The sequence below is a fragment of the Panicum hallii genome, chromosome 9 (genome assembly GCF_002211085.1).
Source record: "Panicum hallii strain FIL2 chromosome 9, PHallii_v3.1, whole genome shotgun sequence".
NCBI classification, from domain to species: Eukaryota; Viridiplantae; Streptophyta; class Magnoliopsida; order Poales; family Poaceae; genus Panicum; species Panicum hallii.
Genome location: NC_038050.1, coordinates 72828721 through 72851624, shown reverse-complemented (window position 1 = coordinate 72851624; position 22904 = coordinate 72828721). Strand labels below are relative to the sequence as shown.

Sequence of the window (22904 nt, the reverse complement as noted above, 5' to 3'; positions counted from 1 at the left end):
TCGTAATTTTCGGGTCCGCTCGGCGCTTTTTGAACCTGGGCCGGAAGCCCAACTCCAATGTCAGCCCTTCCATTCCAGTGTTCCCCCGTCGGCGGCGACGGCCGCATTCACAACTGCCGCCCGCTACCCCCTTGCGACAGTGTTTGGCGCCGCCTATTCCACTTGGCGCCTCCTCGCCGCCGCAAACGGAACACTCGCGGCGCGGGGCGGAGTCGCGGATTTCGAGTTCCTTGGAATATCTGAGGCGCGTCGGCGGAGGCCGGAGGGGGCGCGTGCGGTCTTCTCCCTCCCAATGGGGATTGGCGCCGCATCGCACCACATTGGCTTCCTCTCCGCAGCGCGATTCCGCGCGCATGCATTGTTTGATCTTGCCGCCCGCTTCTCCAGACCACCTGGCGCGCAGCCTCCGAGAGGCGAGAGCAACCTCCCTCTGATGGCTCCCCACTTCATCCAGCGGCGGAGCCAAGGTCCTCGGTTCCAGCATCCGGTACGTGCACCAAACTCACCAGTTCTGCAGCCACGGGACGCCGCCGGCCGCCGTGTGCTTCGTTTTGGGTTATATTATTGTGGAACAATACGTTCAACGCGAACGAGTAAAAGCAGCCCACTATTGCTGATCAGATGCACACTGCAGTGCAGTGTACGATGGCACGATGCTTATCAAACTGAGCGTGGCAGCCATAATGTCACAGCAAACCGTTTGATGGCTCCCATACGCACAGGTATGCTTGTTCCACCGATCACCCCTTCGTTTCATCCAGTCGATTTAACAGTGCAAGGTTAACTGAATGTGATGTTTGATCTGAAAATACGGAATGCCATATACTATTGAGGTTATTTTAACTGCGTGGCATTTTGTTGTTACGAGCACATCATAGGCAGCACGATGTTGTTTCCTTTTGGCGAAATGAGAATATGACATGGTGTTGGTGTGTAGTATCTTGAGTGCGCTCTGACACTTGGATGGGAAATATAGAGCAAGGGAAGCAAATAGCAAGCCTGATTTTCTATCTGGTTACAGAAAGGTTTGTTGAATCAGTAATGTTGTGGTGATGCTTGATTTCGATCTTGTTGGGCTGTTCTACTGAATATTTACCTTTGTCAATCTTGTACCTATCGCTGGCCAGATAACATCTGAACTTTAGGACTAAATAGATTCAGTCAAGTAGTTATGCCAATGATAGTTCAATGAAAGACGGAATATTCGAAACTACTAGCAGTGTTGATGACAGTTGACAGGCGTTGCCGTTTAGGTGTCAAAACTCTCATTACTAATGTATTTCCCCATTTGGTCACCGTTCACCAAGCTTCGTATGCGGAACTCTTAGTTTCAGTTGAGCTTAGGAAGAACCTAGCTGGTTTTGAGATCTTGTATGATGAACAAGAAGGATTTGTTCTCCTGATCCGTTAAGATCGAGTGTGTGGTTGCTTATACTTGTGCTTTATCTTTTTTCGATAAGGACTTGTGCTTTATTTACAGTGCTCTGAAGTTGAAAACTTGTAAGATCATGAAAAAGTCTTGAAATGTGTAACCGACATGTAAAAGTGGACACTCGCGCTAAAATCAATTTTTGTATAAGTGAAGTGAAATTCACTCCTTTCTGAAGGCATACATACCCTCTTCAGAGTTAATTGTGAGGGTGCTGCAATTGTATATTTCCTTCTTGGCATAAGCTCAAGCTTTTGTTCCTTTTTCTAGTAATCAAATGTGAGCATGCACTTCTAAATTTAACAGGAGCTTGTTATTTTCTTACGTTGTTGTGTTTGCAGGCATTTGTTGCAAATATTGTGCAATAAATATGTGCACAGAGAGGAATGATAATCCCTTGGGCTTGCTTAACTTAGTTCTGTCTTTTGTGCAGTATAAGAATTTTAGTAGAATATCCATGAGACAGTTAAAGCAATGTTCTTTGGTTGAACTTTTTCTGCTGCTAGGACAAGGAACTCATGGCCAATATATGTACAAATATCTGCTGTAGGCATCTAATGTAAATTTCTGTAGTACTAAAATGTAAGTCCTGGTTACTTTACAAATCAGTACGTCTTAATTATATGTTTTATGTATAATGGTTTCTTGTTGGCATTATTTTTACATGAGGGTCTTAAGCTAGCGATGCATTTGTCTGGGTAAAATGCATGCGCCATTTTGAAATGAACCTTTCTCACTGGATTATGACTGTCCGCTTTCAATGTTACCTTATATGCCACATGTCACATTCATTTGGGAAGAAATTATTTGAAAGCCTCTCTAGTTCAGAATTCTGCCTTAATTCTGCAATTTCTTTGGATGCCACTTGCCATTCAGTCATGTAGCACAACTGAAAATGACAGCTCCTTTTTATCTCTTATCATCTTCTTTTCCTTTTCATGGAGCTGGATACTACGATTCTGGTATCTTGATGTTGCTTCTGTCAAGAGGAACCGACCATGTAAATAGGCAATGTGTTCTGACTAGAAGTTGTTATCTGATTGTGTAGTTTATTCTCTAATACCGTTGTTTCACGTGCATTGTCCATCCATCGTAAAATCAATAGAGTTCTTTGTTTTGCCTTGAACTGTAAAATACAGTAAGAGAAAGCTAGCACTTAAATATTGTTACAGAAATACCTGTTGGTAATAATCAGCTAGATAGTGGTTGTTGGAGGCTATCAGAAGCTAACAAGATTTCTTGCTTTCTCGATTTGTCATGAGAAAAGTAAGCATGCTAAACATGTGCAAGTTCCATCGTTGTATATTAGAAATCTGCTTGTGGAATCCAATGAATAAAGAGAGAATTCTCTTTTTGCTTGATGTTGACCTCAGTTTCATAATTTGCTTTTTTCCTGATGATGATTGCATTTTGTCATGTTTTTCTCATCGTTGTGTTCTTCTGCTACAAGCTCTGCAGGAATGCGTCTTCCATGAAGCTATTTGCTCGCTCAAGTTATTCTTTTTCTTTAACGAGGATATACTATGAGAATATTGACGGAGCAAGTTTGTCTTTCCCCTTCTGTTTGTTCTACCTTCTAACCGTTGCAGTGGCTAGCTTGCTCTGCCTAAGATGAAATGTATGAACTTAGCAGGTGGTTGTAACATAATAAGACAAACATAATCATAATGACTTGTGACTATAAAGACACATGCTTACTAGTAGGTGGTGAACATTTATCACAACCAGAAGTTGACCAAAGTATTTACAGCTGATGTCCTGCGCCCTACACCCTGCACATTACGCTGCTAAGATCGTTAACTTGTTCCAAGACACTAGTATGATAAGCATTATGTACCTAGGGACTGTAATAAAGAGTAAAAGAGCCAATATAGAGGTCTGAGTCTGAACTCTGAAGTCAGCAAATCAAAGCTAGTGCTAACTTTTCCTAATGAACCAAATTGTAGTTGAGCCTTGGCTTCAACTTAGTAATTCACTTATCCTTATGCTACTTTGATAGTAGGTTTGCTTTAAACTATCCTTTATTATGTGTCCAGGACTTTACCACTAGGGGTTAGAAGTGTCATCCAGCACTCCAGTGTTATGTATTTTTTTTAAAAAAACAAACTTGAGTAATATCTAAATCACTTCTGGTTTGATGACCAGAAAATAGACCCTTACGTTTGTTGTTGCTGTTTAAAGACAATTTGCTAAGCTTACCTTGAAGCAATGGATTACGATTATAGGGAATGCTAATTTTTTTGTCTTAGTAAATGCTTAACCAATTCTTGCTGCCCTCAGATAGCACCGTCGTGCAGACATACTGAAATAGTTCTATGGATATGTCATTATGAGAGAAGTGAACTATTGAATGATTCACGTAGTGACTGAACTTGACATAGATAAATTGTTTGCAAGTTGCCAAAACTGCTTTACTTTACAGGACACATATGGTCCTGCAGTTGTTAATCGTCATAGTCAAGAAAAATGGTACTAGTGGGAACTGGATTTGCAGTTTGGGACTGCTACAGGATAAATTGGAACTTTATGCATTCCCAGTTGAACCCCGAGAACTGTCTACATGGGAAACACATAAAGTTTGTTCCCTAGTTATATTATCTGTATCGTATTGCTTCACCATTTGGTGCAAGGTATTCAGATCTCTTTCTCTGTTTGGGTACTATCAGATTCCTGTGGAAGCCAAGATACTTGAACAATGGCCTACTTTTGGGCTTTCAAAAGTGGGAGGCTAGGGGTGGCCTATCCTTTCGGCTACACACTGTTGCTGTTTCTTTTCTTTTGATTCCTCTTCTCTGATAATCAGAACCGACACTGCATTCAGCTCTGCAACCTTTGTGAATAAATAACTTTCCTGAAATGCTTTTGAATGGAATATATCTCAGCATATCTTGATTGTAATTATTTTTGTATCCAGGTTGAAGTACTTTGCTTGCCGCTTGCTGAGGCCACCCATCTCTTGATGGATGACAATGTGGGCACTCAAGGTCTGATCCCACACCACCTTCAACGTTCTAAGAATTATTCCTTAGCACAATTAGTATATTGCTTCTCATTCATCTTTTATCAAAATTAGTACAGTCGACCAACTGTTAGCTTGAACTCTGGAACCTCCAGGAAAGAAATGAAAATTTACTTGATTATTTCCATTGTTCTAAATTTCAATGTTTTCAAAACATAAAAGCAAAGTAATGATTTTGTTCAAAAATAAACAAAGAAGATGACACTTTTTTTGGGTGAGGATAACAACCGTTTTTTTTCTTCAAATTGAATTGAACACATGCTGATTAGACCTTAATCATTAGTTGATCAGTACGCAATTTTTGTCTCTGGCATCATTGGGAAGATACATGAGCTGATCTGCTGGGACCAGGTGGGCTAAATTCTCCCTCTCTTGTGTCTGTATTCCTTAAAAAGCACATGTGAAGGTGTGGAGATCTGGGTCTCCTTATGAACCGAGCTGGCTAATCGTACTTTACATTTTTTTATGTTCATCATTGCTAGTTAAGACATAACACTTTTAAATTTTAAACTGACTGCGTCATGTGTGCTCTTCCTGTTCACTCTAGGCTGTCGGATCGACCGACTTGTTTCGCCATATCTGTCACATTGCACACCATATTCTTTCAGCTTTTACATAAGAGCCACAAATCATAAGCATGGTTAACAGAAACTAAGCAAATAGATAACATATAGTAGAGTTTTCTTCCTGTCATGACAATACAAAATCTAGTGCCTCTAGTACTCCCTCCGTCCCAAATTACAATTCGTTTTGGCTTATTAAGATACATAGTTTTTTTTGTATCGAGACACAGTGTACATCTAGGTGCATAGCAAAATATATGTATTTAGAAAAGTCAAAATGAATTGTAATTTGGGATGGAGGTAGTAGCTTGTACTCATTTATTCTGGTTAATTTTATTTGGTTGTCCTAAGTTAATCTGGTTAGAATTACAATTTACATGCCACTTTCTTTCTTTACTGAGAGAAGAACTATATTTCACATGTGCACAGCACTATATATGGGTATTCCTGGTTTGTATGTGTACATGATACGCTGGTGGTCGGAGGCAGCTTAAGATTGGATGGTTTTAGAGATACCCGCTGTGTGCGGTGAGGAGAAGCATAAACTCGAAAAGGGGAAAGGAACCTAAAGCTGGGACGGATGGATTGATAAAAAGGAAAAGTGGCCCACAAGCTATGCATCAGCAGCCGCAAGTTGGGGGCCTCGAAAGCTCTCGGGACCCAGCCCTTGCACTTGCCATGTAGGCCTAGCAGGGGAACGTGTCGAAAGTCTGGGCATCGCAGTACCTTCGGTGGATAACTACCTTTTCCTTTACGTTAGCTGCTGACTGCTGCATCATTGGCTGGCTCATTGGATACTGAGAATGGGCTTTTGGAGGTTAAACTGGATCATCGACCAATGGAATCGGCTGTGTGCTGGAGAACACAACCTGTCTTATTCAGCTCAGATGTTCTGATTTGGACTTGTTTTCCTTTCTGCTCTTTTGAAGAAAATGGCTCTTATTAGTCTTAGGTTCCTGCCGACTTCATAAAGGGCGGTGGTTTAATTTGTGGGTAATGATATTTTACCCCCAAATTCAGTAAAATGAGATCATTGTGGGTCAGATGTGAATGAAGTCTTGTGAGTATTAGTGGGTCCTTCGGCAGTAATTGTTGCCCGCTAGCTCCAACAGAAGCCTTTTCAGTCCTTCCAGTGTGAACTCTGAGCACAATCTTTTCTAGGATCCTGGGTTCTTGGCGGCGCTGGTTCCAGTGTTAGAAATCGAGTTAGCAAACACAATCACAGTGAGCATGTCAAACTCACACCGGGTATATGCATTACATTGCAAACTGAGCTGAACTACAGTCGTCTAAACCTTTCGCCTCATGGTACTTTTGCTGCACCTGAGCACCTACAGTTGCCATGTCTTTGTGTTGGCAACAGGTGAGATTTTAGTGGTGAGCAACCTCCTTGAACTAGTTTCTGGAAAGTAGATTTCACTGGTGGACTAGCTATTTCTACTCATCAGGACTGGTTTCCAGAAAAGTAGATTTCACTGGTGAACCAGCTAATCCAGTCAGTGCCTTTTATGAACGATTCAGCTGTCATAGCTTGACTTGCAAGTGTCATTCTTACATCTTGCAGATACATTGGTCCAGAATATATACTTTTTGACATAATACGGAATATATACTCATGTTCTGCTGGCATTACTAAGTTCTACTGGAACCAAACAATGCTGCTTCTCTCTTGACATTGTTTTGGCAGGTGAGCTGAACACTACTGTCGGCATGCATGCAGCCGTCGCCAGGATCAGTAACAGCACTGTATGCATTGGTAATTCGGCAGGCATATATTCACTCTGGAACGCCGAGAGGCGAGATCAGAAGTAGAAACAGGTAACTTTAACCGCAGTTGCCACTCAGTTGAGACAGTTAATCGTTCCTGGCAAAGTATTGGTAGTATAGTACATGTATTAGCTGCTAATCATGCAGGCACAGGCATCGAGGCAGGCAGGGTCCCCCGGCAAATCTTCATGGGGCCGCGTGTGTGAACGTGACTGACGTAAACCGTCAAAGGGAAGTCGCGGGAAAAAAAGTGGGGGAATCGAGTACCAACCTTGGGCCCCTCACCCTTTCCAACGGGAGCTGACTAGGCATCGCTCTGGTGGCCCACAAAGCAGCCAATAGCAACCCTACACAATCCTGCAGCTACAACAGCTCGCTTTGGCTGCCAAAGACAAGAAGAGAAGATTGGGATATTTCTATTCACCGATATAAAGCCAACTGACACAGGACACAACAGAAAAGCAAAAGCCAAAGTTTAAGAGGGAGACAGAGAGGTACGTATATAGCTTCATGTGAAAGATGACAAGAATCCCAGCATAAAATAATCTCTCGACTTTGCTATAAAGCCAGAGTCCCTCCTCTCCCCGTTTCCCTCCCTCCCTCCTTCCTCATGCATCTGCCATTAGCCAAGGTCTCTTTCTCCTCCGATCCTCTCTACTACACTTCTTAGTTACATATGCGATGATAATCTTGGTTAATTTTCTGCAACTTACGTCTTTCTGCTATTCATGTTTCAGGTTTTTTACATTAATGGTAGCTGATCATTCATTCATATAGAGCTAGTTGAGCAGGCTTGGTGTGGCTGTCCACATTTTTGCTTCGGATAGCCTTGCTGCCAGCCGCCTGCCAAGCTCTAATAAGCACACTTTTGCTGTGGGAGTTTTGAGAGGAAGGGAAGAGGGAGCAATGGCGCCCGTCAGTTTGCCTCCAGGTTTCAGGTTCCACCCCACTGATGAGGAGCTCATCATCTACTACCTTAAGAGGAAAATCAACGGGAAACAGATAGAGCTCGAAATCATTCCGGAGGTTGATCTTTACAAGTGCGAGCCCTGGGATTTGCCAGGTATATGCATATTCATTCTGCAATGATCTTTGTTCAGTATTGACTCTCGATGAACGAAGTTATTAGCACTATGTAGTTCTCATCATGGTTTAATTTGCTTGCTATATTGGAAAAACGTAAGCATTCCAAGTAGTTGTTAACTTGTTGTGGAACACCTTCGATTGTCTGAACTGCAAGGTTGTGATTTTATTGCGAATTACTGTATTTGCATGGGATAGGATTTTAACATACTACGCCCTTTTTTCCCTCAACGGAAAGAACATAAATATCTCTCTCCCTGATTGTCCTGGATGCCGTGCCGTGGTGTGCAGACTATAAGCAATCTTATTCAATCCTTATACTATTATGCTCTCCCAAGAAACAGCAATCCTTTCTCTTGAGGAAAGAATAACCTCATGTTCCCTTCTTGGCGGGCACTTCACCGACCTATACTATACTTGACATGCATCACTAGCTCTTGCAAATTGCAGTCTAATATATACGTTGCCTTTATGTATTCAGTGCTTTTTTAGCATTCCAGTTATAGTTGATTGAAGCATATTTGACTCTGTTTATGTCTGTTTTTTTTGGTAAATAAAAAGGTTCCATATTTGCCATACTAGCTTGAGTTAAGACTACATTAACCATACTATGAAATTTGCTTCTTAGTTTCAAACGTTTTATTTTTACCTAAAGGGGGGAATATAGGTAGATCTTGCTCTTTTTGGTTGAAAGAACCATAAGGCATAGCAAAATTTTGCCAAGTGTAAATGTGATCGCGTAGATATATATCTTGTCCATGCATTGAGCTGCTTGAAAAGGAAAAGAAATCCTTTATCCCAGTAGCAACAAAGCTAAAGCTTATATATTTTGGTCCATGTCACAATCACACATAGATTTGAAGAAAAGATATATTCTCTTTATCCATTTGTTGGCTTTCAAGCTTGTCATTCACGTACTAAAAATTACCTGTAGCATTGTATGAAATGAGTGCAGTAAAACATTGACTGAAAAGATAAAATAAAGATGATTCTTTTATCTTCTTTGAGTGGCAAAATAAAGCAAGAAATTAGGAAAGGGACTTGAGATATGGACATAAGTCAAGAAGATTGGGAAAAAAAAGTGCACAGCCTCCAAGATATAAAGTGATCTTGACCTAATTCTGTTTTCAACTATGGTAGTCTATCACGGTTAATCTTTGAGTTCTACAGTTTGTTCTAATGATGATTATCACATCTATAGAGATAAAATGGTAGCATTCATGCTGTGTGTTTTTAAGTCTGACATCATTTTAACTATATGTTTTCAGAAAAATCCTTCCTTCCAAGCAAAGACCTTGAATGGTACTTCTTCAGCCCTCGAGACCGCAAGTACCCAAATGGGTCAAGGACAAACCGTGCAACCAAATCTGGATACTGGAAGGCAACTGGGAAGGACAGAAAAGTGAACTCGCATAGGCGTCCAGTTGGAATGAAGAAGACGTTGGTGTACTATCGTGGTCGAGCTCCACATGGTTCTCGCACTGACTGGGTCATGCACGAGTACCGCCTCGACGAGAGGGAATGCGAGACTGATACCGGCTTACAGGTGTTACATTACTACCTATGCATAAATCAATTTTTACCTATGCATAAATCAATTTTAAGTACTGCAATTTGAGGAAGCACGAAGTGCTTGTATGTGAGGGTCTTTATGTGCATTGTTGACCCCTTATTTTCCTGAAACCCTAGACACCTAACTAGTACGAAACATCACACTGGGCGCCTGATATAGCTTATTAGGCTTCTCTGACATATATATGTGCCATTTGCATTTCTGTTCACAGGATGCGTACGCATTATGCCGAGTGTTCAAGAAGACAGCACCTGGGCCAAAGATCATAGAGCATTATGGCGCCGTGCACCACCCCATTGAGCAACCGCAGTGGATGGCAAGTAGTGTCGACCGCTCCCCAACTCTGGACCTGTCCAGTGATGTTAGGGGCGACGACTTCGAGAGCAGCAGTTTCTCATTTCCGACCGAGGCGCCAATGGACTCGATGCAGCATGGTGGGTTCGGGATGCAGATGAGCGCTGGTCACGAGGATGGCAAATGGATGCAGTTCCTGAGTGAAGACGCCTTTAACGCCACCAATCCTTTCTTCATGAATCCAGCTTCTTCCAACTTCTCGTGCCTCCCATCCAAGGTATGTAAAGTGGCAGAACTGCTAGTATTTCAGTGCAGTAACACAGGACAAGAACGCTTATTAATTTAGTGCTTATTACTGCAGGTCGATGTCGCGCTGGAGTGTGCAAGGCTGCAGCACAGACTCTCCTTGCCTCCCCTGGAGGTGGAGGACTTTCCACAGGACGTCAGCCTCGACACAAAGACAAGCATACTCCGCAGCAACCCCAACGAGGTTGACATCCTTCAAGAGTTCCTCTCCGTCGCGTCGGCCTCGCAGGAGCTAATCAACGGCACCAGCAACAGCTTCCCTGCAGAAATGTGGCCAGGTGCTGGCACAAGCAGCAGCAGCAGTACCCACTACATCAACGAGCTATCCTCCCTCGTTGAGCTCGGGGTGAAGGCCAAACAAGAGGTGGACAATTTCTACCATATGGGCTGCATAGGTACGTCTGCAGGATTCGCCTCGAAGTCAGTCCATGTCGATGAACCGGTTCGGTTGGTTGAGATTGCTGACATGGAGGAGGAGCTCAAGGAAGAGAAGAAGCAAGTGGAGAACCTTAGAGGAGTGAGGCTGCACAACAATGACCTAGGAGAGGTAATTACCTCATGGGAATTGCTTATGTCATGCTTGTACACATAACCTCTCACCTTCCTGCTTTTAGTTATGAGACTAATATTTACATGCACACTTCAATTTTTCTGATCAAGCAGATTGTCGTAGAAGGAGACGAAAGCAATCCAACAGAGTGCATCACACAATACCCCATATCAGACACTGCTGACAATTCAGGTATATAAATTTAATTTTTTGGTGCAACATGTATGCGCTCCACTTTAAATGATCTATATATAGTTAACTTTTAGCTAGCCTAGGGCACTTGATGATCGACCTTCATGCATGTACTAACTGAGAGCTAGATTGCAGGAGAAGCCGGTCACCTGACCGATCCCACTGACGCAGGAGGCCTAGACACTGCCCCCATCTTCTCGCAATCTCAACCTGACGACTTTGCTATTGGCTTCGATGACGTCAACCCTAACACATCCTTCGACCTATACGAGAAGGTTGACGTCAAGCATGGGCTCTTCATCTCGAGGGTCGGCGCGGCCAAGACATTCTTCCACCGCGTTGAGCCGTCCAAGAAGGTCAGCTTCCACTTGAATCCCCTAGCAAGCGACGTCAGCAAGGCGATCGAGAAGCAGTTCCATTTCCCCATTAGTAGTGTTACGACCAAAGTTAGTGGCAGGGTTTCCATTTTTAGCAAGTTCAAGGCGCTCATCAGGGACAAGTTTCTGGTGACGAAGCCGTCATCTTACCAAAGGTCCTTATTAGGCAGCAAAGAAACAGCAACAGTGAGTGAGCTGCTGCAGATTGTGTCGCTCCTCTTAACACCAAAGGAAGTAGCAGGCCCTACGACTACTGAGCAAGAGTTGGTCAAGAAGAAGGCGGAGAAGCCGGAATTCGGTTGTGAAGGAAGTGATCATGCGTGGCTTGTTCCACTCTCCAAGAGGAGCAAAGGCATTTCCAGCATGTTTTTTAGTGGGAAATGGGCATTTCTGACATCTGCATTGGCCATCCGCACTCCAGGGTGCAACCACTGAAAAGGTCTTTCTGATCATAACTCTCATGTAAAAAGATACGGCTCTTATTAATTATGCTAGAGACGACTCGGTAACAGGTGCCTGGTGCATGGAGGTTCATAATCTTCGTGCGTTCATTAATTAACTGGTGTATTACTGGAGTATGTAACCATTATTTTTCGTCCTTACGTGTATTGACATGTCTGAAGTCTAACCATGTTGTAATCAAAACATTGTTTATCAATTGTAAGTGCACATACACACACATATATATACAACACGATATTTAGTGTAATTCTTCATTGTCAGTGCTTGTTACATATATAATCCTTTTCTTCTAATGCTATCTTTTAAAGTCAAATCAATTTCAGTCGTTATAGAAAAATAGAGATGTTCATCCTCTACAACCAGTTTAGGAGAGGTTAAAAATAGTTTGTGCGCAGCATGGATGACAAACCCAACTTCAGGGTTCTGATAGCAGATCATGTAGAATGGATTCATGTCCTATACATATACGAGTGCTTTCTTTTATCACTTCGGAGACGTGCAAGATCAAAGTGGGTGAGATTGACCATTCCACTTAAACCAGAATGACAGTGCAGCATTATTCCGTGCACAAAAATAATGGAGTGCACAACACACTTGTTACACAACAATGTGTGCTTTAATTTTTCTTCATAGTACACAAAGAGCCAGTTACAAACAGCGTACAACTCAATTTACAGGAGGTACAAAACCATCACATTAGACATCTACCAACTTGTTAGTATTCAATATGGCCCACAAACCATGTGGTTCAGTGCATTTGTGCATTGCAAGATGTATCTTGATCAGTCTACAGCCATGGCATCAGAAGCACTGCCGCTTTCTTCTATGCTCATCTTCTCCTCAGCGATAGCTCTCAGCTCATCTGCTATACTCTTTTGCTCATCTTCAATCGAGATCTGCAATTCCTCAACCTGTAGAAGGTATACAAACACATGAACAGATATTCCCAAATCAATCGACTATGCAGAAAGTTGAACTAGACTATGGCACATGAGTATGTAAGGAGGTTTCCAGCAGGAGAACTGCACGAGAATTATGATTTGAAAGGGAAAAAACTGTACACCAGTCCAATGAGAAAGGCAAGTAGATAATCAAATGTTCAACTCAGAATTAGGTGATCACTCATGTAAAACTCAGAAATCCATGTATAATCATAATCGAACTTCTACTTCACTAAAAAATATACTGTGCATATTAGCACATACAATTCATTAATTGTCATACATGAGATACTATATTAATTGAGTTCTATTTCTATGTGCCACTACTAGTCTGCTATATATTATATATAGAGAGAAAACACAACCTAAAAGAGAGAAGACATTAAGCATAAACTCACCACATGTAGAAGAAGGGCAAATTGCTTCTTCCGTAGTTCCAAAGTCCTTACGCACGCTACATTCTCAGCCTCCAAATCAGCTATCTCCTTCTCAAGATCTGAAATGAGTTTCTCAGTTTCTGACCGTGGAGGCTGCAAATATATCAGCTTCCGGATTGCTTCACACTCCTCCTTGTGCTGCCTCTCGATCTTGCTCTGCTCAAGTTGCTTCTTAAGATCCTCAATATCAGTCTGAGCTTGCAAGATCTGTCGCTCAATCTCAACCTGAAGCTCATTAAAGCTCTCCTTCTCCCTAATGTTTGCATCAACAACAGCCTTGCTTTTCAGAAGAGGTAGTTCAAAGGTGTTAATTTCCTGTAGGAAGGCCTTGTACAGTCTCTCGCAGTCGCTTATGTTATCTGTATCCTTCTCAATCTCAGTGGCAAAGGACATGAACTTCTTCTGAAGCTTCTTTAGTGGTGGTTCACCCCTGGTAGTTGTCGTCCTAGTTAGAAGCCTGTGCTTAATGATCGCATCATCCTCCTGTGGTCCAAATGCATAATGTGCAGACATTTCTTCACCCCTTCCAGCTACCTTCCTCCCTTTGGCAAGCATTTCACAATCCGGGATCCAATAACTGAAATTAGCACAGTGCTATGAAAAAAATAATATTTATTATAATCTAAAAGTCAGGTAATTAGGTTGTTTCATCCATGACATAACAAATTATATACAGCTATAAATTTGAAAGCCTACATAGATACGTGGATACCCATAAAACTGACATTAAAGCTTATGCATGAATATATGTTCTGTCAAGCTGTAGTAAAAATGCAACAGAGTGATGGGGTAGAGGGTGAATCAAAAGCAGAGCAAGGTCAAAAAAAACAAGTTCATCATAATTAAGGGAATGGATCAAATGACTACTAACAGTAAAAGAGCAAATTTCTACAGCTAACTGCCATATATAATTTAACAGAAAAGCCATTGCAAACTTCTGCTAATCACTGTATTTTTCTATTTGCCCCTATGCTAAATTTTCAGTAACAACCAAAGAACATTTTTTAACAATTAAATGAGCACATCAGGTTCTGGAATGGTTAATTATGCTGAGACACAAGTGATCCAATTACAAAAGGTGGAAAAGTTCCATGGGCATCAATGCACACCACTCACTCAAAAAACAATGAATTATAAACAGTATAGCAAGAACTACTCGCTAAAGCTTGTCACTTCTTCTTGTTACCAGATTACCAGTGTCTACAGACCCCACCCTGGCACAACAGCGCAAGATGCAAATCATGGGCATCCTAAACTCTCCATTAAGCCCAGCTCAAACAACACCAGGTAACCAACCATAAAGGAGGGATCTCTGCTAACAAAACATCTACCTTGTACTAACCACACATGAACCAAGCTATGTATCACATTCAGTATTCAATTGCATAGACAGAATTCTCTAATTAAGCATGTATGAAGCATGTACTACTCCGTGCGGCTCTCTATTTAGACAAACCAATTTAGAGTAAGGTAGTGAATAATTAGATGGGTGGCAGAAGCATGTACTGCTCAATCAATTGAATATAGAAAGTAAATTGCTAGAGGGGATTCAAACAACAATCAGATCAGATTTGCAAGGATTCAACACCAGGCACCCGTCTATTCTATCGAGTAAGACCCGCCGATTCACCCAAAGACCAGATCACTATCAAGAGGGGCTGACCAGCTGAGGAAGAGCTGTTTACCTGGTCCTTGGTTCTTGATGGTTGGCGGGTGGTCGCCTGCTCTATCCTCTAGAGGTCTGCACCAGCGGAAGCCAGGGCGTGACGCACGATTGCCGGTGCTCCCTCACCACGCCGCGCCGCCGCCTAGTTTAGGGTTAGTGCGCCGGCTTGTTGAGCGGGGCCGTGTCCCGTGGGGGCACCGTACGGATTGCAAATTCGTGGGCTGGGCAGGGTGAAATTCTGGGCTTTGAATTTGGCGAGGGTTGGATTGTGCAGCCCACGGTTTCTTTTACCTAATTTGCTCACGACAAGCTCCTCCTGACACCGCCAAATGACCACGGTTTCATACTGTACTTGTGGTAAAAAGAAGGTTTAAAATGTAATCTTGTGTTATGAAATTTTTTTATAAGCATTCAAAGATTAATATCCTTGCTCAGCTAACCCAAAAGAGTTTTCTTTTAAGAGTTTGGAGTAGCGATTAAAGTTAATTATCTGATTTCTACTGTTCTACAACATCATTTTTTGAAGAGCGGATGGAACATCATCGACTAGGGATCACCGACCAAAACGCAACCATCCAAGGTATGTATCGCAATGCGCCAGCACGCAGCACATGCGCTGCCGTCAATTCATGCATTCACAGGAATCCTACCGATTCCGCGCCGTGACAAGAAGAGCTTCCCAACGCGTCTGTCACGGCCGCGCACGGTCACGGGCTCTCGTGTATTCATTCGTCCTATCAGGCGCCATCACAATTCACGATCTCCTCGAGCTCGTGAGACACATTCAGGCAAATGGCGGTAGCCTGTAGTTGTAGCTGCTGCTTGCAGGTGCTGCTGCTCTGGGCGGCGCTGTGGGCGGTCGCTTTAGCGGCCGTGGCCGTGCCGGCAAAGCTCAAGGCCGCACCGGCGCCCGTGGTGGCCGGGCCGGTGTCCAGGGTGGAGGACGCTAGGATGTTCCAGATATACTACGGCCAGAGCTTCAAGGTCATCAAGAACTTCGGCGACGGCAAGAGCTACCTTCTCATGCAGGTATGCATCACTCGGAGCTGCCGATAGCTGAAGCATTTTGCGAGTTGCGGCATCAGATTCTTCGACAGTTAAAATTCCGAGTGAAAAATTGGGAGAAGTGCGCGTGTGCAGAACACGTCCAAGATGGCATCCAAGACGAAGTACTGCACGGGGAGGATCAAGTCATTCGTCATCCCCCTCGCCAACTTCTCTGTCGACACCACGGCTTCTCCAGGTACGTGCTTACCGTGCAATGAGAATACAAAATTGAGAAATTTCTGTCCAAACACCCCCTCGAACACAGATACTGCAAAATTGGGAACGCACATCAAATGCATACCAAGCCACGGTGAATGATCCAAAGATATGCAGCAATGGCATTTCTGAACTTTTCTCATCTGAAATATTCACTTCATCATCAGTTTCGTTCAGTTAGCACCGAGATAAATATATCAGTTTTCTTTTTGAAAAGAAACAAGGTTATGAAACCTCACTCTTTTTCCTTCTGCTTTCTTTCCTTGAACTGAATGGATAGTCCATGACAACTCCATTTTGTTGCCAAGCACTTTTGCTCTCTTTTTTTTTGTACATAAATCCGTACCGGATCGGAGTAATACTGTTTCCACCTTTATCTGCAGTGTCATTCTTTGAGGTGAGCAACGCGAGACACAAACTGAGACTCTGCAGCATAGTCCAATGGCCAATGGATCCTCCTGCCAGAAAATCTGAGAAAAATATGTATTCTATTCAATTCCTCATCTAGTCTGTACCAAAAGCTATGAAAATTGTAGTTAGCAGTTACTAATAAGCAGCATGCATACACAATGGAACAAGAGGCAGCCAAAAAAACAGAAAACCCAAGATAGTGCAGAAGTAAATGTCCTAAGCTTATGGCGTTTATTATTGAGTTCATGAGTAGATCTGACATGTCTGCAGCTACTTGGAGTGCTAGAAAGCTTGAAGGGAATAACATCAAACCAAGTTGCTTCTCAGTGTGTCCTCCAATCGTACACCAGTGGAAATACCCAACTTGTTAATAGGACTGATGCACAGACACTCTCGCAGTTTAGTGCACAATTCATAAGCAATATAGATGACGATAAAGGTTGCAATTTTGCAGCATATGTACCCTTGGAAGAGGATACACCATTGCAGGTAGAGCAGTAACAGGAACCTGAGCTCCTCTGGAACTTGTCTAGTTGTTCATATGCCTAAAACTTAGATACTGTCTGTTCAATGGTTCTCTGCAGAGGGCTGAGTGGATCAAGTACTTGGGAACTTTCGCAAATTCTGAAGACAGGGCAAATGCTGTCTATGATGCAGTTAAGACCACCAAACGTACTCTATTTGAATTATAATGCATATCAGCATATGCACTAAAGTATGGTTTTATGTCATATGACAGTGCCATCAAACCACGCTTTGCGGACTATTTGTTTCATTTCTGTAGCATGTCATTGCAGATAAAGAGAAACTACTTGTGCTTAAGCAAAGCAGCAGCAAACCTTAGCACGAGATTCAAGCCTATAGTAGCGTGGATTGTATACACACAGGTATGCAACTACAAAACCAGTAAAATGGTAACTTTCTCATAAATTCAAGTTAAATAACATATGCTCTTAATCACAAACCTGCTCCATCTACCGCTGTAGGGAATGTGGACATTCGTCAAAGAAAGTTATGCCTTACAGGTATGATCGCTTTCTATCGAAGGCTACATAGTGTAGTTGTCAAATAAACAAAAGAAATGTGGAGTGTGGACCGCTGATGTGCATGTTTGGTTTCATGAGCAGTACGTCACAGATGCAGGAGCAGAAATTGTCGATGCAACTATTACAAATAAGAGATTTAATAGTTCGGATTCAGAGGATATGGACAACTTTCATGCTATTCTTTGTGTGAGTATCAATCGTATTGAATCTAATATTACCACTTTATAATGTTAGATACTTGACCCGCTCGCTGTTGCATATGGTGCACAAAAGGCCCCTTCACTTTTTTTTCTCAGCAGAGTAACTTTGAAAAAAAATTAACATTTGAATTATATCAAATAAACAGTTCCTGCAAAACACCAAATGATCTATTACTTGACACATTTTTCAATGACAACACTTATCATCTAATTAAGCTTGGTTCACATATATTTCCAGACAGTGGACGTGGTAATAGATCAGACATATGCTTTGGAGCCTGCAGAGTACAAACTATCCACGTTTTTGGAGAATATTAATGTTAGCCAAGACTCCTGTTTTAGTTTTGTATCAAACCGCAGCATATGGAGGTTTGACAAAAGGATAGGAGTTTCTGGGACACTTGGTAATAGAAGCATTCTTATTGCTAAAACTCCAGATTCATATCTTTCACTCGTGTAATGATCTAATTGATTTTTCCATCTCAAAGAAATGGTATAATAGACATTGTCCTTCTTTTTCCTTAAGATTGGTATGATGGAGCTATCTCCCAGCCTCAGTTGGTTCTTGGAGATCTAATAGAAGTTTTCTTCCCAACGGGGAACTACACAACAATTTACTTCAGGAACCTTGCAAAGGTATTGGGCTGTGTTTTCTCTATGCTACCTTTTTCCTTTCATTTAATGAATTAACGACATCTTCAGAACAAGGTTGCTGATCAGCGGAATTATAATTACACAGGAAGAAGGGGTCACTGAGATTGGCCCTGAAATGTGCACCAGGAGCATGTCCGCACCCATGGAGCCTATAACCCTGCCCTGCCAATGATGAGCCCAGATGAACACAAAGACTTTTCAAGCTTTAAGTTACTAGTTGATAGAATCACTTTTCAAGCTCTAAGTTACTAGTTTTCAAGCTTTAAGTTACTCGCATACAGTGGCAACTAGTTGATAGAATCACTTTAAGTTACTGACAAACTGATCTGAACAGAAGGTTTGCAACACGGATTAGATTACACAGTTGAGAAAGATATATTGAACTTTCTTCAAAATATGTTGAGAAGCAACTGCTATTTGGTCTGTTGATCATTTTTATTTTCTTTTTTTTTATTCAAAATGAGGACGTCTGTTGATCATTTAATAAGTTACTACAAACCAAGACCAATGTGTCCATGTTGAAGAAATTTTATGCAATTATCAAATAACCCGTTTTTGAAACTGAAACAGTTGTTCTCAATTCGATATATGCAGGTAACTTGTATTTTCTTGACTGATCTGTCCTAAAAAATTTACAAACTGAGATACTAGTTGCTTGCACAGCTTGATTAATGATTAGTCACAGTGTTCAGGTTACAAGTAGATAAAACACAAATGACACAAAGCTGAAATGAAAACTCTTTAGAGAAATATATCAAAAATAACATTAGCCACTTGGGCTTGGAGGCTACTATCTTTGCGTGATACAAGTAAGGAACTATAAAAATAAGAAGTGGATTATGAATCGAAGTAAGTATTTTAGTCAAGTCACAACGTGTTGCCAGGTGAAATTAATACAGTACATTTTCTACCATAAATCATGTTATGGCTCTGGAGTCAATAGCACACTACACAAGTTCAAGAGACGAGGGGTCAATAGCAAGCTCATTTAAGTGCAACATACTTACCCATGTAAGTGCTCTTCTATGTTCATAAAGAACAGATTCCAGCGTATTAGTTTGGATAGTCCAGAGTATATCTGTTCCATGACAAGAATGAGGGGTCTCCAAGAGTCCTGAAAGGAATGATGTAATGTTCCCACTGCTACAGTCATAATACGAGGAAGACAACCATTTGGCTCCTAGTATTTGCATCACATAATCAAGGAAAATACATTAATCTGAGATAAACAAATATACTATACCTCGGCTTAAACATGTAGAGAACTACGAAAACCAGTGCAAGAAAAAGGCACAAACCACCTACAATCAGATATGCAACACCAATGAATTTATTTTTGCCTCCAATCCAAGATGTAGTTGAAAGGACCAATGCTTTAGACCCTCCAAAACTATATGTGTTATAGTTGTTCTGTATAACAACAGTTATTTGATCGTTTGCCATAATATCTGTCTCAATTCTGCCATAAAGCTTTCTGAAAGTTGGAAGGGCAGCAGTTCTCATCCAAACAATGAGATCTTCTTGCTCACTTAACTAAACAATTCACAGAGAAAAATGGAAAGAAAATGATTAAATTAGGTCGATATCTAGAAGAAAATAGATGTAGAAGTGGTGAAAATATTACATGTTTGAAGATAGAGAGAAATGTACCGGTATGCTCGCATTTAGCCTAGCACCACCTATGAGATTTCCATTCTGAAAGTTCCTGGGATAAACATCATTGCCAAATTTTTTGTTCTTGTCACTCTGCCAAGCTATATCTTTTTTATTCACTTCAATCGCTTTCTTGTTGACTGAAATTGTATATGTATCATTGAACAAACTCCAAGCCACTAGGCCACATGGAACGATTGGAGCACCATCAGCACTATAACCTTCAGGATCACAATCTTTTGTCAAGTGTGCAGCATCCTTATACAGCAATTGTTTATCACTACGACTTTTCACGTACCTTAGAAAAAATGAGTAATAAAATGGTGTCTGAATGTCAGCATAATTTCTAAGTAGATAACATCATCAAAGTCAATTCATAACAGTTCAATGTTCCTGCTAGTGCAGTAGATATAAAAGGACATATGATATTTAGTTCAACAGTGACATGGTTCAGTGTGCCTGTTAATGACTTAATGCATTTGATATAAAACAACTGGAAGCAATGAAGTTTTTTGGATAAAAGATTTGGTTGAAGAATATACCGTCGATGGTTCTGATAGAAGTCACCAATCTGGTAATATATTTGAATTGGGCTCTTCATATGCTTAGGCACCTAGTGGCATACAGCAACCATTTAGTTCACTACAAATTCTGGTGGGTAAAAGATGAAAGATTGCATCTTAACGCACGAGCAATAAATAAGGGTAATCCTTCACACTTACTAACTCAAATAAACCAAACTTTAGCTGTCATACTCACAGTTAGAGTTCTTGTGCATGATTTATTAGTCTTAGAGTCCTGAATGTACCCAACCTTATCAGTCATGGGCCCACAATTTGTATCATATCTATCTATCAGCTCCACAATCTGCATTGAAGTCAAGTCACAGACTAAAAAACTGCACAATATATAAAAACCAACAAATACAAAATGCATTCAAATTTTTTTTTTTGAAGTACCTCTTGTGATGCAGAAAACGATGCAAGACCAATTGGGACAAATAGGATGCCAACCAGTAAGAAGGCAGAAATGACCTGTTCTCATGAAAGAGGCTCATAAATCCAATAGACAGTATAGCAAACATTTATTCGAAAATAATAGAATATTGATCAGTGGGTTAGCTAATTACAATTGCTGGAGTTAGCAGTGGTTTGCATGCTGGAAGCTCCTGCTGTGTAAACTTAGAATCTGCGCATAGGAAGGTCAGAGTCTTAATGTACACATTATATCGCACTCAACATTTTATACAAATAATGTTACACCCTAATAAAATCTTTGGATAACACAACATGCATTTGCAAGACAAACGAAAAGAAAAGGGCACAGGGGCTAATACATTTGGGCTTATTGGATTTCTTCGAGTTATCCCGAATTTCGAATGGATCCATCTGCAGCAACAAGCAACAAGGTTGGAGGCAGAGTTAACAAATTACAAATGTATCGCGAGAAGCAGATAAGAATATCAAGCTGAAAATGGCTGCAATTCGGCGAGTGGATAAACAAAGAATCGTCAAACCCAAAACACAAAAACTGTAGAGAAGTCTAGAGTTGACTAAGCTGAAAGGAAAATTTCGGGCCCACCGGATCCTAAGCAATTGAAAAATATGATAGAGAAAGACCGTACTTATGACTGCTGCTTTCGCCGCTTTAACTTTGTCCCTGTCTAAGCCACGATTATGTGATGATTATGACATCGACAACCCTACCACTACGAATTAGGATGACGGGAGTGTACGGTAGTCGCATGAGGATCACGACCTTTGAACCCAATCGCATACGAGGAACGGAATTCTTGGGTCACAGGCGTCCAGAATTCCCCGGCCACAACAAAATTGCGATTAATCACTTACCAAATAAAACAAGGCGATTCGCCTAGGCACTGAGACTCGCAAGGGTTGGACGCAATCGGATCATATGCTCAAGGATAAGAGCCAACGAGGTGGATTGGGTCATCGGGAGCTTACCGGGGAGGCCTTCGATCCCATGTTCCGACGGGGAAGTACGAGAGGTGAAGTCCGGAGGTGGAATGGTGGTGGAGGGCAGAGAGCGACGGGGGGGAGAGGCCCCGACGAACGAAATGGGTCGCGGGGATGGACGAGAGAGAGAGCGTTTAGGTGGGCCGGTCAGTCTGTTCATGGGCTCGATTATAATGTGCCAGCCCGTCACCGATGGTGGGCTTTTGGTGGCGGTTGCAAGCCCGCAAACCACTCAAGGGCCAACGGGGTAGGGCCAGCAGAATACGGTCAATCTTCGCCAAACCTATATAGCTTTCGGTAGTTTTTTTTCTTACGTGGCTACCAGCGTTTGAGATTCGTGCGCGTGCTCCCATCCATCCGATTTCGTACCCTACGCCTTCTCTCCTACCGTTCGCCGCCGCCTCCACGGTTTCCTGCCGGCCGCCCGCCGCACCCGCCCGCCCTCTGCCGCCTGCTGCTCCTCGCCGCCGCGTGCTCCTCCCGCCGTCGCGCGCGCCTCCGCCACCTGCTGCTCCCCAAGCCCCCGCGTGCGCCGCCGCCTGCTGCTCCTGCTACCGCATCTGCTGCTCCCCCCGCCCCCGCCTGCGCGCCGCTGCTGCCTTCTCCCAGCCCCGCGTGCGCGCGCCGCCGCCGCCTGCTGCTCCTGCCGCATCTGCTGCTTCCCGGAGGAGGAGTTAGGAAGATCCATTTAAAAAAATGTTGATTTAGCTTTAAAAAATGTTGAATCCATTTTTTTCAAAATGTTGAAATAGATTGTGAAAAATGTTGATGGTAGTACTTCTTTTTAAAATGTTGATATCTGTTTCTGAAAAATGTTGAATCTAATATTTTTAAATATTGATGTATTTTTTAAAAATTTTGAATTTAATTTTATGAAATGTTGAATTTAGATCTCTAATTTGGACCGGATGGACTTTAAAGCCATATTGCCACGCAAGTTACATAGGAGCCCGCGTAAATCTTGGTATTCTGGTACCACCATTAAACTTTTCAGATTCCCAATGCTACTGATTCCCGATGCGTCATTTTCTCCATGACTTCA

General features: G+C 42.1%; 4 protein-coding genes across 18 annotated transcripts; 2 read left to right on the top strand and 2 right to left on the bottom strand.

Moving 5' to 3' along the window:
* Positions 1–345: 345 nt before the first annotated feature.
* LOC112874412 (NAC domain-containing protein 86-like) lies at positions 346–11845 on the top strand. 8 transcript variants are annotated; one of them, XM_025937715.1, is made up of 12 exons: positions 346–487; positions 635–722; positions 4344–4413; positions 4732–4799; positions 6699–6829; positions 6932–7272; positions 7516–7841; positions 9130–9407; positions 9646–10005; positions 10090–10581; positions 10698–10776; positions 10912–11845. In XM_025937715.1, the coding sequence occupies exons 7-12, from the start codon at positions 7685–7687 to the stop codon at positions 11586–11588; spliced, it is 2043 nt and encodes a 680-aa protein (XP_025793500.1). In that variant the 5' UTR covers positions 346–487; positions 635–722; positions 4344–4413; positions 4732–4799; positions 6699–6829; positions 6932–7272; positions 7516–7684; the 3' UTR covers positions 11589–11845. The 8 variants fall into 8 exon arrangements, with proteins under 8 accessions (XP_025793500.1, XP_025793498.1, XP_025793502.1 ...); XM_025937713.1 differs by having other exon boundaries at positions 370–487; positions 622–722; XM_025937717.1 differs by having other exon boundaries at positions 370–487; positions 622–722; positions 6926–7272.
* A 326-nt stretch (positions 11846–12171) lies between these two features.
* Positions 12172–14969, bottom strand: LOC112874416 (THO complex subunit 7B-like). 3 transcript variants are annotated; one of them, XM_025937727.1, is made up of 3 exons: positions 14679–14969; positions 12955–13587; positions 12172–12526 (listed from the first exon to the last, which is right to left on the bottom strand). In XM_025937727.1, the coding sequence occupies exons 2-3, from the start codon at positions 13546–13548 to the stop codon at positions 12398–12400; spliced, it is 723 nt and encodes a 240-aa protein (XP_025793512.1). In that variant the 5' UTR covers positions 13549–13587; positions 14679–14969; the 3' UTR covers positions 12172–12397. The 3 variants fall into 3 exon arrangements, with proteins under 3 accessions (XP_025793512.1, XP_025793511.1, XP_025793513.1); XM_025937726.1 differs by having other exon boundaries at positions 12955–13570; positions 14679–14961; XM_025937728.1 differs by having other exon boundaries at positions 12955–13535; positions 14679–14961.
* A 178-nt stretch (positions 14970–15147) lies between these two features.
* On the top strand, positions 15148–18609 carry LOC112874413. The gene is made up of 11 exons (XM_025937722.1): positions 15148–15688; positions 15800–15902; positions 16306–16319; positions 16604–16822; positions 16918–16989; positions 17131–17220; positions 17320–17358; positions 17461–17565; positions 17818–17983; positions 18106–18215; positions 18319–18609. Exons 1-11 carry the CDS (start codon positions 15452–15454, stop codon positions 18403–18405), a joined length of 1242 nt encoding a protein of 413 aa, XP_025793507.1. The 5' UTR covers positions 15148–15451; the 3' UTR covers positions 18406–18609.
* On the bottom strand, positions 15902–22069 carry LOC112874414 (ALA-interacting subunit 1-like). Of its 6 annotated transcripts, none has more exons than XR_003224951.1 (11): positions 21851–22068; positions 21223–21274; positions 21016–21074; positions 20846–20920; positions 20646–20753; positions 20429–20499; positions 19858–20184; positions 19477–19761; positions 19241–19347; positions 16162–16392; positions 15902–16065 (listed from the first exon to the last, which is right to left on the bottom strand). XR_003224951.1 is itself a non-coding variant. In XM_025937723.1 (10 exons), the coding sequence occupies exons 1-9, from the start codon at positions 21869–21871 to the stop codon at positions 19287–19289; spliced, it is 1059 nt and encodes a 352-aa protein (XP_025793508.1). In that variant the 5' UTR covers positions 21872–22068; the 3' UTR covers positions 16024–16392; positions 19241–19286. The 6 variants fall into 6 exon arrangements, 3 of the variants coding, with proteins under 3 accessions (XP_025793508.1, XP_025793509.1, XP_025793510.1); XR_003224952.1 differs by adding an exon at positions 18244–18395 and having other exon boundaries at positions 16024–16392; positions 21851–22069; XR_003224953.1 differs by adding an exon at positions 18244–18390 and having other exon boundaries at positions 16024–16392; positions 21851–22069.
* Positions 22070–22904: the final 835 nt, after the last annotated feature.